Source organism: Cynocephalus volans, chromosome 2, assembly GCF_027409185.1.
Source record: "Cynocephalus volans isolate mCynVol1 chromosome 2, mCynVol1.pri, whole genome shotgun sequence".
NCBI lineage: Eukaryota > Metazoa > Chordata > Mammalia > Dermoptera > Cynocephalidae > Cynocephalus > Cynocephalus volans.
The window spans coordinates 155910974-155925816 of NC_084461.1; the positions used below are offsets into that span (position 1 = coordinate 155910974).

General features: G+C 43.1%; 1 protein-coding gene across 1 annotated transcript; it reads right to left on the minus strand.

Moving 5' to 3' along the window:
- Positions 1-8166: 8166 nt before the first annotated feature.
- DRD1 (dopamine receptor D1) lies at positions 8167-9519 on the minus strand. Its single transcript, XM_063087681.1, has one exon. It carries the CDS (start codon positions 9517-9519, stop codon positions 8167-8169), a length of 1353 nt encoding a protein of 450 aa, XP_062943751.1.
- Positions 9520-14843: the final 5324 nt, after the last annotated feature.

The window sequence follows — 14843 nt, forward strand, 5'->3', positions numbered from 1 at the left end:
TAAATAAAAGGAATTATATTGTTCATATTGTTTGGCAATTTGTTTTTTCATTTCATAATATGTCATGAAAATCCTTCCATCACAGGACATGTGGACCTACCCTTTTTAGTAGGGGGTAGTTTTAACTACTATGGACGGCCTACATTTTAGTTATCCATTCCCCTATTACTGGACACTTAGGCTGTTTCCAGGTGGCTTTTACAAGCAAGGCTGCGGCATGCATCCCTTCTTTACACACGCCTCTTTGAGCACACAGGTGAGGATATATGTAAAGTAGATTCATGCAAGTGGAATCGCTGGGTCAAATGGTGTGCATGCTTTAAAGTTTGGTTATTCTTGTCAAATTCCCCTTCCACTTCACCATATCAGTTTACACTGCTCTGAACAGGGCAGCAAAGCATCTGTTTCCCATCCCCAACCCAGAGATTCTGCTATTCTGGATGGAATCATCCAAGTGCAATATTCTAAACTGCATGGTCCCCTGAGCAAGCAAATAAGCTTTATTTTCAATATTGGTGCCAATGGAGGCTTTCTAAAGATGACATTACAATTTGCTTTTGCCTTGAAAGTATTATAACCAGGCTTTTTAAACAAACTAGAATAGTCACCTTATTGCCCCTGGTCCCCTTCAGAGTGGATCCTCTTTAATCCTCTCCTATGCTGATCTGGAACATGCTGCTTTATAGTGACTCCACCATCAAGCTAGTAAAAGCCCACAGCTGTTTTGGCGGAATTAGCGTGGACTCTCCTCTCCCCCTAGTTTAACAGCAAACAGCAGCGTGCATTAAAGAAGCATCTTACAAATGGGGTTGACCATTATCTTAATTACAGTCAATACGTTTATATGCTAAATACATCTGCCCTAAAAACTCAGTCTCACAACAGCATGCATGTGGCCAGATAATCTGGGAAAACATTTTTGACATTTGGTTGACATTTCCTCTCTCTCCTGTGTAAAAGGGTTGGTCACCATCCAGGCATATCCATAAGAGAGAGAGCCCTAGTTTGCCATTTAAATACTATTTCAATTATTTCCTGTTATTGTATCAGTGACCTAACTAACAGAGAAGATCAGCCCTTATAATCTCAGTGGAGTCAATCCCACAGTGAAAATTAAGGTATGTACATAAGCACCTACCTAAACCTTTTAATTAATTCACTAATTAGTTATTAATTATGAGTTATTAATTCACTAATTCATTTTAAAAAGTATTAACATGGGTGCCCACTGTGTGCCAGATTATGCTAGGCACTGGGAATACAGTGTTGAAAAGGACGCTCTGTGCCCTCCCAGGGCTCCTGTGCTTACTGGGGAAACAGGAACCAGACAGCACACAGGAGACCACCAGACTGTGGAGGGAAGGCCAGGGAAGGGTTCCCAGTGAGGCTTACACCTGAGATGAGTCTCAGAGACATGAGGACAAGGAGGAAGGGTGTCCTAGTTGAAAGAAAAGCCCAAGGTCAAGGGTTCAGATCCCCACACAGGCCTGCCTCCAAAAACCAAACCAATTGAAAGAAAAGCAAGGATGCCACCAGAGTGTATTTCGGCACAGTAAGCAGGTGAGTATGGCTGAATAAGGGTGTGAGGAAGGGAGGTGCGTGTTCACCCCCAATGGTTATCATGTGATCACCTGATTAATTATCCAGGTGCAGTAAAAAGGGGCTCCTGCAAAGGGTGGAGACTACCCTAAAGCAATTAATTTGATAGCCTGTGGATCAAACCTTCTAGTGAGTTTCAATTCATCTCTATATCATGTCCTATGTCCAGAAAATAAGTCCAGTGCCCATTCATTCCCCAGCCTTGTGTCTATTTCTCAGTCCCTACCTATTTCTACCTGTCAAAGTTCTGCCTATCCTTCAAGCGCATGTGCCACGCCACTTCCTCCCCTGTGCCACGCCACTTCCTCCCCTGTGCCCAGTTCCCAGCCCCTCCAGTAGCACTCTTCCCCTTCTTCCCCCATTCTGCCCTATCCTCTCATCCCCCACTCCCCACTCCCCCTCCCAAAGAGACATGCGCACCAGACAGGTGTAGATAAATGTTTGCTGAAAAAAACTACACGTGCTCTCATCAAACTGATCCATAAACATAGGGATATTTCAACCCGTGAATAAGCCATCTCCCTGTTTTGTTATCTTTGAACTCCACAAGGTTATGTTTTTGAAATTTAAATGTCTTAAAAGTCTTCTTGGTTTAAACCTTATGCTCTACCCAAAGACAGATACTTCCTGTTGACATCGGTCACCTAACCCTTTCAAAGACCATCAACCTTAATCTTCCTAACGTTCAAAGATGGGTACACAGGGGCTTATAATACCATTCTATTTTTTGAAAAAGCTTGAAAATGTCAATAATAAAAAGCATTTTTAATGAATCAAAATTGGAGGTATTTGGAACCCCCTTAAGAAGTCATTCATTTGGTTAGAACTATTTCCTGATAAACAGAACTGATTCACAGTTAAATAACTCAGCTTTGAAGTCAGAGAGCCCTACCTTCAAACCTGGCCCCATCATTTAACAGCTGTGTGACTTTGGACACAAAACATATCCTCTCTGAAAATTAATGATTTTGATCTGTAAGGTCGGGATAATGATCATAGTGCCCACCTCATAGCGTAGGTGTGAGAATGGAAATGACATCATGAATGGACAGTGCTTGGCATAATGTTGGGCTTATCGTTACTGAATCCCAATGAAACGAAGCCATTGGCGTTATCTGGAAGAAAACATTTTCCTTCTCCCTACATCATACTTTCAAAACACTTCTAGAAGATGGTTTATTTGCATATCTGTCTTCCTCCTCTCTATTATAAAGCTCCTCAAAGACTGAGATAATATCTGATTCATTTCCATGTGCCTAGCATCCAGCACATGGTCTGAATCATAGAAAGTGCTCCTGGAAGCCTACTAATTACAAGTTGTAACAAATTATATATATATATATACACATATACATACACATATAAACACATATGTATATATGTATGTGTATATGTGTGTACATGAATGTATTTGTATATATATGCATGTGCATGTGTGTTTATATGTATTTGTGTGTGTGTGTGTGTGTGTGTGTGTGCAATAACCTCTACACAACCATGTCAGACTCCAGGGAACTGTAGGCCTCAGAGATCATGTAGAGATTGTACTCAAATACATTAAAAAGAGTCTAGCAGACCCACACAAATATATAAAGCACCACAGAAATAAATTTCACTAAAATTGTAGCTCCAACATTCTCCGTTTTGACTTGTTCATTCTCTTATTCATTCCGCAAAGATTTAATGAGCAACTCCTATAAGCAAGGCTGTGTGCTGGATGCTTAGGAATATATAAAGAGAGGGAGAAAAAAATAAAACAGCTTTTGCTCTCAATGTGTTCATAATCTAGGGAAAAAGGTAAGGAAGTGAGGAGAATATTTCATGATAGCATGGTGAGAAATAAGATGAGTAGAGGCAAATATAACACAGTCATATTCACATTTTATAAATATCACTCTTGGGTTTCCACTAGCAAAGAGAATGTGAACTTGGGAAAACTACTAACAGATCTCATATTTTGTATTTTCAAGTCAGAAAAATATCTTAAAAATTATCTCACCTAATGTCCTTATTATAGAAATAAAAAAAAATGATTTTGAAGGGATGTAATGTAGAATATCCTTTTTTTTTTTTTTTAGTGAAATGAAACATACTGCCCTACAATTCAGTCTTCTTAGGTTCCACTACCACCTACCACTTTGCTCAGCATTTTTGCTAGCAGAAGCATGAGAGGTGGTCTCACTTCCATGGACACAGCTCAGAGCAGATTCTTTTCAAAGGCTGAAAACATTTACCAATTTGGAGAGCTGGTAGAGGCTCTATTGTACGAGCATGAGAAAAATTCTAACTGGTTTTATACATTTTCTCATAGTGATTATGAAAGTTAAACCCTCTTAAATCACAGATTAGTCTTGAGCTTCTAATACTATTTAAATTACAACTCCCAAATCTTTATTGATGTAACTGACTAAAGTCCAAATGCTGCTTTTTAAATTCTGGTCATCACAGGGAAGTTACTTAACATGACAGAAGGCCATGTAGATTGGCCTGGTAACAGAATCCAGCAGTGTTTTCTGAGCTATAATGTTTACCATCCCCTCAATCCTTTATAAAATAAACAAGCTGGTTTGCCATGTTTTCTATCCAGGAAATCACAAATCCACAGAGGTGCACCCAATCTGTATAGTACCACAATCTCAAGATCCACCAGGCTAGTTCCTTCGAATGACCACAGATAGTGCAAAGCCACAGGTCCTAAATTTAACAACCCAGAGCTGGCAGGCCATCAACTCATTATTCCTGAAGCAATGTCTGCGTGATAAGGAGATCTTATAGACTGAAATATTGTGGACAGATTTATTCATTTAGAATCTAGTGGTAACTTAAGGCAATTTTCTTAACCACACATATAAAAAGCCACTTGCTTCTGGAATACCAGATAACCACAGCAAAAGACAGCGGTGTCTGGCAGAATCCCAAACCACATGTACTGCAAAAGTCATTTCTATTTGCTTTAAGCAAACATGCAAGAAGTCAAATACATAGCAGATACATTATTTCTAATGCAACAAATATGAAGTGATCAACCCCTTCAAAACAGAGATCCTGCAAAGAACCAGTGAGCCCAACATCTCAGTGCTCAGTGCTCTTACACACATTAGCTTTGAGTTAACGCTCACAAGAACCTGCATATTTATTTCCATTTCGTAAATGGGCAAATAGGCTCAGAGAGGCAAAGACACTTGTTTATGCTCACACAGGTTGAACATGGTAGCTATAATGTGAACCCTCCTCTGTCTGAAACAAAGACTATGCTTTCTGAGTTTCAAGCCCCCAACTGTGGACTGGCTCCTGGGGGGCTGACAGGGTGTGGAAATAGGCTAAAATGCTGCTGGTGCAGGCCTGGGGAGAAATAATGAAGCCCCCAGAGAGCGGCAAATTCAGAAAGTTACTGAAGTTGGACTATATAGAGATTTGCTTCTAGGGATGACCCCTTCACTGAAGAAGTTAATGCAGATGGTTTGCTCTTCCCATTTAATGGATCAGGACAACTGAGACTCAGAAAGCCTGACTTGCTTAGATCCCAAAAAACCAGTGACTTTCCTAAATAAACCTGAAATCTCCCACTGAGAGCTTAGTCTCCCTTGCACAAGACTTCTTGTGCTGTTAGTCACCAGTAAGAGCTGTGTATCTATTTGATTAGGAAAAGCATCTTCTTAGATGGAGGGGGAAAAGCACACCTCTTTTAAGTTGTCTCTAACTTGGTAAAGTGTTTCACACATATTTAGCATCGTTAATGCCCATCACTATACTTAAAAATAAAAGGAAAGTCATATTGTCATTTCCTGTTATAAATTATATTCTCCGAAAGATTCTTTCAGTAAAATTAACATGTCGTGAGATGCCCTTTAACCATCCAATATGCCAGGAACTCAAAGTATATAGTCTCATCCAAAGTGTATTAAATTTCACTGTTATTTAACATAATTTCTAGACATGTTATTTATTTTTCACTCTTTACCCAATAGAACAAATGGTAAAGGCTTTTGTGTCGTGTTTCATCGGCTGGACAATGACAACCCTGCCTGAGCGCTGTAGCTTGTGTTGCTGAACTTCTAATTTAAGAACAAACCTAAACTTCAAACAATAAAGATATCTAGAAAGTTATGAAGCAGAAAGAAAAGGCTTCTTGCTTTATGCGTGCTCATTCTAGATATGTTCATTATATGCCGAAGCCCAGGGAAGACAAATAGGGAATTTAATAAGACACCATCTGTTGTGTGATGTTCCAAGTTATAAACTTAACCCTTCATTTCTACATTACCTGCTGTTTAGCTATTCTTCTTTAGGATAAAAAAAAAAAAAAATACCTTAGCCCATTAACTAAGTAGCAGGACCTATGGATATGCCCTGGAAGATATTTTGATGAACCCAGAATCACAATCTGCATATTCTCTCCAGAAAAAATATTCCTCTTATATTTTACTTTTAAAACAAACACCACACATACAGCGGTCACCATCAGCTCAGTCTGCAACAACTCCAAAGCAAGCCACAGTCTTTCCTGAATTTTTTATTTTATTTAAAATAGGCTCTTTGAAGGAAAAAGCAGAAATTTTGGAAAGCTTTCAAATCTGTTAAATGAAAAGTGGAGTAATTCCTCAAGTGAAAAAAGGTTCCTTTCAAAAAAAAATAATAATAATAAGACAGAAGGGAAAAAAGAGTATATAGCCCAAATCAGAAAACATTTTCAATTTAAATATTCAAAGACAACATGTGGCATACACCACAGGAGAAATTTCCATTTAAAAAAAATAGTAATGTATACTTGAAAATGCCTATGTTTTCTTACTTGTAGATTTGAAATATCCTATTTTTAAAAACTTTATTTAAAAAAATGCAACACAGCTCATTCAAGGATGATTTGAGTTCACAAAATAATTTTATTATATGTAAGAAAGCATACAGGCAATAAAATTAAGAAAACATTCACAATACATAAATAACACAGACCTGATGCAGGAGATATTTTTCAGTAGATTTTTTTTCTTTTTACCAATTTCATCTAAGTGTTAAATAAATTGCTCATCAAGAAGAATACTTTGTAAACATTTCAAAGAAACTGTTGAAATGTCCCACATGTGTTCATATCTAGCAAGGGAAACATGGTACTTTTTACAGTCTAGGCGATGACATAGGGACTTAATTCCAAAGCACAGAGAAAGGAATTGCATTTGTCAAAAGAAATGCTGATGGCTTTGGGGTGCTTAACCCACCCAAAGAAAAGGGGTCTCCTGTCTCTTCCACCAGTGGAGTGTCTTACTCGAGTATAACAATGAGGCACTATTTGTTAGTTAGTATACCATTAATATTTAAAGACTTTTTAAAAAATCAGTTCTAAATTCAGATTAAAGCACTACAAAAAGTAGCCCCACTGACTAGCTTGGTGACCTGGTAAGATGGAGACGTGGAGTTTGAGCTTTGTCCATTGGTGGGGCACAAGAGTTCAAAAAAAATAAAAACACTGTCTTCGTTACACATCTGTATCCAGGACAGCCATTCATTTGGTTCAGAAAAGCTATCTGACACGTGAAATGAGAAACGACAAGGCGGGCCAATTATTTTACATAAATACAAAGTGGCATATACTTTTCATTACCACCTAAGATCATAGCTTTAAAGTTGAATTCTTCTTAAGCTGGCTTTATTTAAGATATTTACAGAAATACAATTTCTCCTGGGAAGGTCTTTGTCATTTAATAAATGTTGAACACAATAGTAACTGTACTTTTTTAAATTTTTCAAAATCCTTTCAGGGGGGAAAAAAGGCATTCACAGCGTTTGTTAATTCTCACCTCATATTAATTTGTGTCAGTCAGTGAATTTTCAGAAATCATCACAACTTTATTTCCTATCTGTCTTTGCTGTGTTTCTAGAAGTTATACATACATGAGCATCTAGAATCTCAAAGAGTCTGTGTGTTTGTTTCATTGGTTTATAAAGTGCTAGTTAAATGGACAAAAATGTGGTTGTAAGGTCTCAGATAATGCATTAGTTTATCCTATTAAATATGATAAATATAGATTTATTATAATAAATTAAAAATATCCATATAATACAATAAATAAATAAAACCAGTAACAACAAAGCATCTCTCAATTCTGAAAAAAAATCCATTCCTACAGTAAGCCTCAATTGTTTTTAGAAATAATTTATGAAGGCATGCACCTACCTTTACAATCTGAAAACTTTGCTTGGAACAGTGTTAGCACCTGTTTGTACACAGCAAACTCAACCCTTCTTGTTTCCTTTCCGGAAAGATTTGATGTTTAAATGAAGCTGTTCATTGTTGATTCTTTGCCCTATTTTTTAAAGTCCTAAGACAAGAACAAGTTTTTAGAAACAATTTAGGGCCAAAGACATGTTCCTTGTAACTTCCCATGTGTCCCTGTTTGGTTGACTATGAACAACACAGAAAATACACTGGAATGTATATGAAAATATAGTTAGTGTGTGTTGGAAAGCAGCAGAGCGTTCTGACACCTGAGTCTCACCATACCTTAGTTTCTTAAAAACAAGTCCAGAGAAACCTCCTCTAGCTTTTGGGATGAGCATGTATGGCAGGATTCATCCAGGAGTTCCGGTTGGATGCTGTCCATTTTGTGTGATGGGTTGGATCTTCTCTAGAGAGACATCAGTGTCATAATCTAATATGACCGACAGGGCCGGGGACAGCTTCTCCAAGGGTTTGGCTATTCCACCTGCCTCCTCCTTTTTCAGGCCCTCAGAGGAGTCCACAGCATGTGGTATCAGGTAAACCAAATTGCATTCCTTGGATATGGAGCCTCGTGGTTCGTGATGACTGGAAAACACTACAGCTCCGTTGTTATTAATGCTAACCGTCTCTATGGCGTTATTCGTCGTAGGGCAAAGTCTGTAGCATCCTAGGAGGGTTGAAAATGCCTTCCGAAAATCAGCATTAAAGGCATAAATGATGGGGTTCAGGGAGGAATTAGCCCACCCAAACCACACAAACACATCAAAGGTGATAGAATCAATGCAGAAGGGCTGGGTCTCTCCAGACCCACAGAAGGGCAATATGCAGTTCAAGATGAAGAAAGGTAGCCAGCAGCACACGAACACCCCCATGATCACAGACAGAGTCTTCAGAACTTTAGTCTCTCTTTTGAAAGACATCTTAAAGGAACTTTCCGGTTGAGAACATTCAACAGGCTTTCCATTACCTGTGGTGCTCTGGCAATTCTTGGCATGGACTGCTGCCCTCTCCAAAGCTGAGATGCGCCGTATTTGTTTCTGGGCAATCCTGTAGATCCTGGTGTAGGTGACAATCATGATGGCCACAGGGATGTAAAAGCTTATTAGGGAGGATGAAATGGCGTACGTCCTGCTCAAGCTGGAATCACAGTTGTCTGTGGTCTCACCCAGGGAAGTGGCATTCCCATCAGAGGGTCTTGTGGGTTTTGCCTTGTGCCAGCTGAGCTGCACTGGGATGAAGGAAATGAGTACAGACAAGGTCCACGCCACACTGATCAGAATGAAGGCTGCCTTGGGGGTCATCTTCCTCTCATACCGGAAAGGGCTGGAGATAGCCCAGTACCTGTCCACGCTGATCACACAGAGGTTGAGGATGGACGCAGTGGAGCACATGATGTCAAAGGCCACCCAGATGTTACAGAAGGACCCAAAAGGCCAGAAGCCAGCAATCTCAGCCACCGCTTTCCAGGGCATGACCAAGACAGCCACCAAGAGATCCGACACAGCCAAGGAGATGACAAAGAAGTTGGTCACCTTGGACCGCAGGTGTCGGAACCTGATAACGGCAGCACAGACCAGCGTATTTCCCAGGAGGGTGGACAGTATGAGCAGTGACAGGAAACAGGCTGTGAGAATACGGAAGGAGAAGTCCCTCTCCACCACCAGCCCTGCCCGGTCCATGGTGGAGGTGTTCACAGTCCTCATCTTCCTGAAGAAAAGCACATCCGGGAACTGACACCCCTCAAGTTCCTAAGCAGGGATTAGGGGTCAGTCAGTCTGCCAGGAGTCTTCACTCCCCAGGCAGCCCCTTGCACAGCCCCAGGTGCTCCCCTGGGTGCAGGACCTCACCAACATTCCATCAGAGGACGGCAACAATTGTGTGGCAGGAGCCTCCCGTTGGCAATCCAAGTCAGTCCTGTGGACGGTCCCTCTTGCTTTCCAAAACTGTCTTCTGACTCCCTTGCTCCAGGTCACTGTCACGGGCACCAGCTGGCCCCTGAATTCCCCAAGGAAAGTACTAGCTTTTTAGCATATTCTAAGTCATCAACTGAGAGACTCCCAGGCCTCTGCCGTGCCAGTCAACTGCAGTCACATTTCAGGGCTAACGTTGCCTCTCTGTTGGTGACGGAATTCTCCCCTTCTGAGACGCAGTTGAAAATACATGTCTCCTCCTCCAAGCTCCTGACTCCTCAGCAGCTCTCCAAACACCCTAAAAAGCAAAGGAAAAATGCACGGTCGTTCAAAAAGACTTGAGCAGATCTCATCTTCATTCACGTCAAGCCCGTCCAGGCCACCTACCTTGCCTCGGGGTTGTCCCTCTCAAAGCCCCTCGGAAAGCGGACTTCATCAGGCGCCGCAGCTCTGCAAAGCCCAAGAGGCGCGCCTGAGTCCAGCCCAGCAGCGCGCAGCGAGTTTCGGCTTCCGATGAGCAAAAGCCGCCAGGGCGGGTTTGGGAAAAGGATCCCGGGCCAGGCCCTAGAGAGGCTGCTCCGCCCGGCTGCCTTGAAAGGCTAGAGATTTGCAGACGAGACCCAGGGAAAGGGCTCCCGGGCCGCTGGAGCTTCCCTGGGAAAGGGCACCCCCAGGACTAGTCACTTGGGCACCTTCTTTTCTTTGCTTCCTTTCTCCAGGACCCGAGAGCCTGGGCGCCTCTCGGGCGGCCTTTGGTCGCTCAGAGCAGAGCCCTGCGTCTCCCTTCCGCTGCCCGCTACTTCTCAGGAGCTAGTGGCAACGCGAGGCAGAGAGCCGAGCTGGCACCAGCGGGCACACCAGCCGACCCGGTTCCCGCGGGGCACAGCCCACCCTGCCCCCGCGACCCCTCCCCTGCCCTGGGGGCGGGCTTCGCTTGACAGGTTGAGTTGCGAGCGACAGCCGCACGTGGTTCCCCCTGGATGGAGCTGCGGGAGAAGGGAGTGAGGACGCCCAGGTGGGCGCTTGCCCTAACTGGTTACCTGGCCAACCCCCGAACCCCTGGACAGCACGCGGCAGGGCCCGCAAGACGAATCCCGATATTACAACCTCAAGTAAGCCTGAGTAGCCTTTAACTCGGCCCCGACATCCTGCGCCTCTTGGGGTCAACCCAAAGCCTGAGCCAAAGCCCTGCGCCAGCCAGAACCTTCCCCACTCTCACGCACAACCACCACCAGAACAGCCGCCCCGCGTCAGACCCTGCTGCCTCCAAGCGCCCCCCGCCCAGGATGAGACGGGTCCCACCGGTGCCTGTACTCACCGCTGAGAGGAGGGCGCGGCGCAGCGGCTCTCGGTGGGCGCAGCTGCGCCCCGAGGGCGCTCACTTCGCGACCCGCCCGGGTGGCGGGCGCGTCCCGGCTGCGGTCAGCGCCGGACTGCCGCCTGTGCCCCGCGCGCCACGCGCTCGCTGGTCCCGGGGCGCCCTCTGCCGGCGGCTGCGGCTTCCCGAGCCCCGGCTGCGCCCTCGCAGCTACCGAGCTCACTCGCACCGGCTCCAGTATCCACCAGGAACCGACGCCCCGACTCGCTCTTTCCTGCCCATGACTGCCAGAACCTGGAAAAGGGGAGGGGGGATCTTTCTCACTCGGAGCTCTTCTGCGTGAAATACTACTAAAAACTGACAAGGGTGAAACATTCCTTTTGCTGGCACTGCGTTCATTGAACCAGTATTGCCTCTGGTGTGCCCACTACGTGCGAAGCGCTGGGGCGACGCGGTCAGCAAGAGAACAGAGAGACCTGGCATTTACTGAGCAGCCTCTGTGTTTCAGGAACACGCCTTCTGTCGTTCACCACTTAAAACAATCCCTCCCCTTAGGCCTGCTCATCTCCACTTCGCCTGCTAGGAAAATGAGGCTCAGAAAGGTGCTGGAGCCTGCTCAGTGTCACGCAGCTGATGAGTGCCGCCTGCCTTTGCTTTCAACTTACCGGGTCTAGCGCGGGAGCCCATCAACTAGACTAATTACCTGCAGGGCTAACGTAGAGGGAAGAGCAAGACGAGGAAGGAGGGCCTGGTGGGGAGGGATCCCCTCAGCCTCTCGCCAGGTGCCCCAGGCAATGCGTCGCAGGGCAGACTTCGCACTAATTGTGCATAAATGGCACATGACCATGCCTTCTTGTGCCTTCCTAAACGCGGGAGGTCACACCGCCTGGCTTCCTGTCCCTACCTTGCCACTGCTGGCTGCTTGTGTCCACTCCTCCCTGAGCTTGGCTTCTTCCGCTGTAAAACGGTGGTAACATAGCAGGATTGTTGTAAGTGTTAAATGAGATGCTGTTTGCAGAGGGCTTGGAACCAAACCCAGGACCTAGTCAGTCCTCCATGGGCAGGACACCCGATCCCCGACTCATTAAAATACCACGAGAACCACGAAAAGATCATGTAACTCTTATCTCCACGAGAACCACGCACCAAATCAGGCGCTAGAATTTTCTCCGTAAAAACCCTGAACCTAAATAATGATTTCATATAATTAGCCATACAAGCTGCACTTTTGTTTTAGATGAAAGGCTGTATTGCCGACGCAGACCCTCTTGTGTCTGTGCTCAAAGTTCTGTCCTCTCACCCATGACCTTGCTGTCACACACAATGTGACACAGACTCAATTTCTGCCGTACACGTGCCCCAAGAACCACATTCCTGCAGAGCCTTAAGCCATGCTTAACGTAACACTTCCAGATCATTTACCTTAAGGCAAATCATTCTCCAAGCTTCTGGATTCTGTTTCATCTCTTTCCTTTTTACCAACAAATACACTTTAAAGGCTGTATTTCTGGTTGAAGACAGTCATGTGAGCCCGAACGTTTAACTCCTCACATTCTACCCACTCCACCCTGAAAGGTTTCCACTGCAATTACCCAGAAATAAGCAAGGTAGAGGAAATTTTGCATTAACCTTGGAAAACAGGAAAGGGTGGGACCCCTTTGTGCGGGATAAAGGACAGGTGCGAATGGATTGAAGGAAGTAGAAATGCCCTTGGGATATCCGATATGGGGAGGAATAGTACTTCTTAGGCACTGGAAGAAGAAACCCCAAAAGAACACACTGGCCCTCCCCCCACCCCCAAGATCGAGGTAGCAGAGACTGGAGGGAGAATGAAACCAACCTGAGGGGCAACATTTCTGTCTAATGACTGCCCGTGAGAAGTGCCCCCAATTCCTGAGTCCTCCCAGAGCCTACAACCTTGAAAATACCTACTGCTCTCTTTAAATTACAACAAAGACGATAAGCATAACCACAACACCTGGGTCTCAGGTGGCATCACACTCAATGAGACGCCAGCCAGTTCAACAGTCAAAAACATTTGATATAAAATTAAATATTAACCAAAACGTTGTTGGAGGGAAATGCCATTCATAGCACACTTCACATCCTCATTTCTATTAAGCTTGTCAGCTGCTCAAAAATAAAATTTAAAAAAAAACGACCCTCTCTTTCTTTGCTTGAAAATTTCCTAAATTGTTTCAAATTAGCCAATGCTGACCTTTGTCTTTTTCTCTCAACCCATTCATCTGACAGGTACAGGTGATCAAATCAACATATGTCACTTTTGTAGCAGTTATAGGTATTTCTAAAACACAAGCAAATTTGTGCCATTTTCGACGTCAGAACATCAAATCTCCTTTTAACCCATAACATAGAAAACAAAAAACAAAAAAACGGAAACCCAGCCCGCAAAGAGAAAATCCTCCTAAACAGGTTGATTAGGGAAGAATCTGTGAATTCCCAAAGGAGTGATTTTGTTTTCTATCACCAGAAAAGCAAGAGTTGGACAAACTCTCTCTGATTCTGTGATTCTAAGAGAGGCACCTGAGATCCCTAACAGACTTAGGGCACTGGCGTTTGAGCATCCTTGCTGAGGGAACAGCTTAAGTTTCAGGGTTTCACTTTGCAGAGTGTGAATTTCAGAGGAACTTACTGTTTGGCTAGAGGTTGGGGGGGGGGGTCCCAGTTTTTCTCCCTTGAAGCCAAGGTGAAACAAAGACTTCCGTTTTGTTCTATTACAATCTCCTCCACAGACATCAGGAACACGAATATAAATGGGAGCAGGTATTAGCATTAGATCACGCTGGGAATGTAAACCGAAACACAAAAGCACCTTTGTTTCCCAAATTGATAAGTCTTTTAAGCTCTACTGTGATTTATGCACTGCAAGGAGGCGGAGGTTAAAATGACGCTTTTCAACAAATTTTTATTTGGAGTATGTAAAAGTCAATGAATGCAGAGGCACACTATCAATAGGGGAGCTTAATCGCATAAAGGAATAAATAAAAAACTGAGCTGTCCAATATATCAAATGATATATTTAGAAGGCTTTAGGACTGTTAAATCTCATTTTACAAACCAAAACAATTGCTTAGGATGTTAGTGAAAAGAGATAAGCTTGGCTGATCTTGACTAAATAACTAGATGCTTGTTCTGGACAATAAATATAACTTCTCTGAAATTCCTAATCCTACGTCATATTTTCCTTTCCTATAGTTATCATACAATTCAGAAATCAATACTTAAAAATGTAAAAGGCAACATATACATCACTTTCAGTAGTGCTTGGGAGGTAGGACAGCGCGCATTACACATTTTCTGTTGCCATATCTGTTTTGTTTCCTTTTTTCCTTTTCCTCTTTTTCTGCTTTAGTAGGCTTAACTGAGTAGTTTTTATAAGTCCATTTTATGTTTTTTATTGGCTTATTTTCTGTATTTTTGGTTGTTTTCATGGTTGCTTTAGAGTTTATATCACACAATTACATGTATATCTTATGTATCTTTTTCACACTTATCTTCAAGTCATATTATACTATTCCATGTATAGTTAAGAATATTAAAACAATATTCTTCCATATCTTCTTAAACAGTTTATTATCTTTTAAAGAAATTAAAGTAATAAGAAATAAATAATGTGTATATTATGGAATGTATGTATTATGTACCACTTCTGATGCTCTTCCTTCTCTTATGTAGACCCATTTTTCCACCTGGTATCATTTTTCTGCTTCAAGGACTACCTTTAACATTTCTTCTAGTGCAGGTCTGCCAGTGGTTGATTCTTTCAGCTTTTGCATCT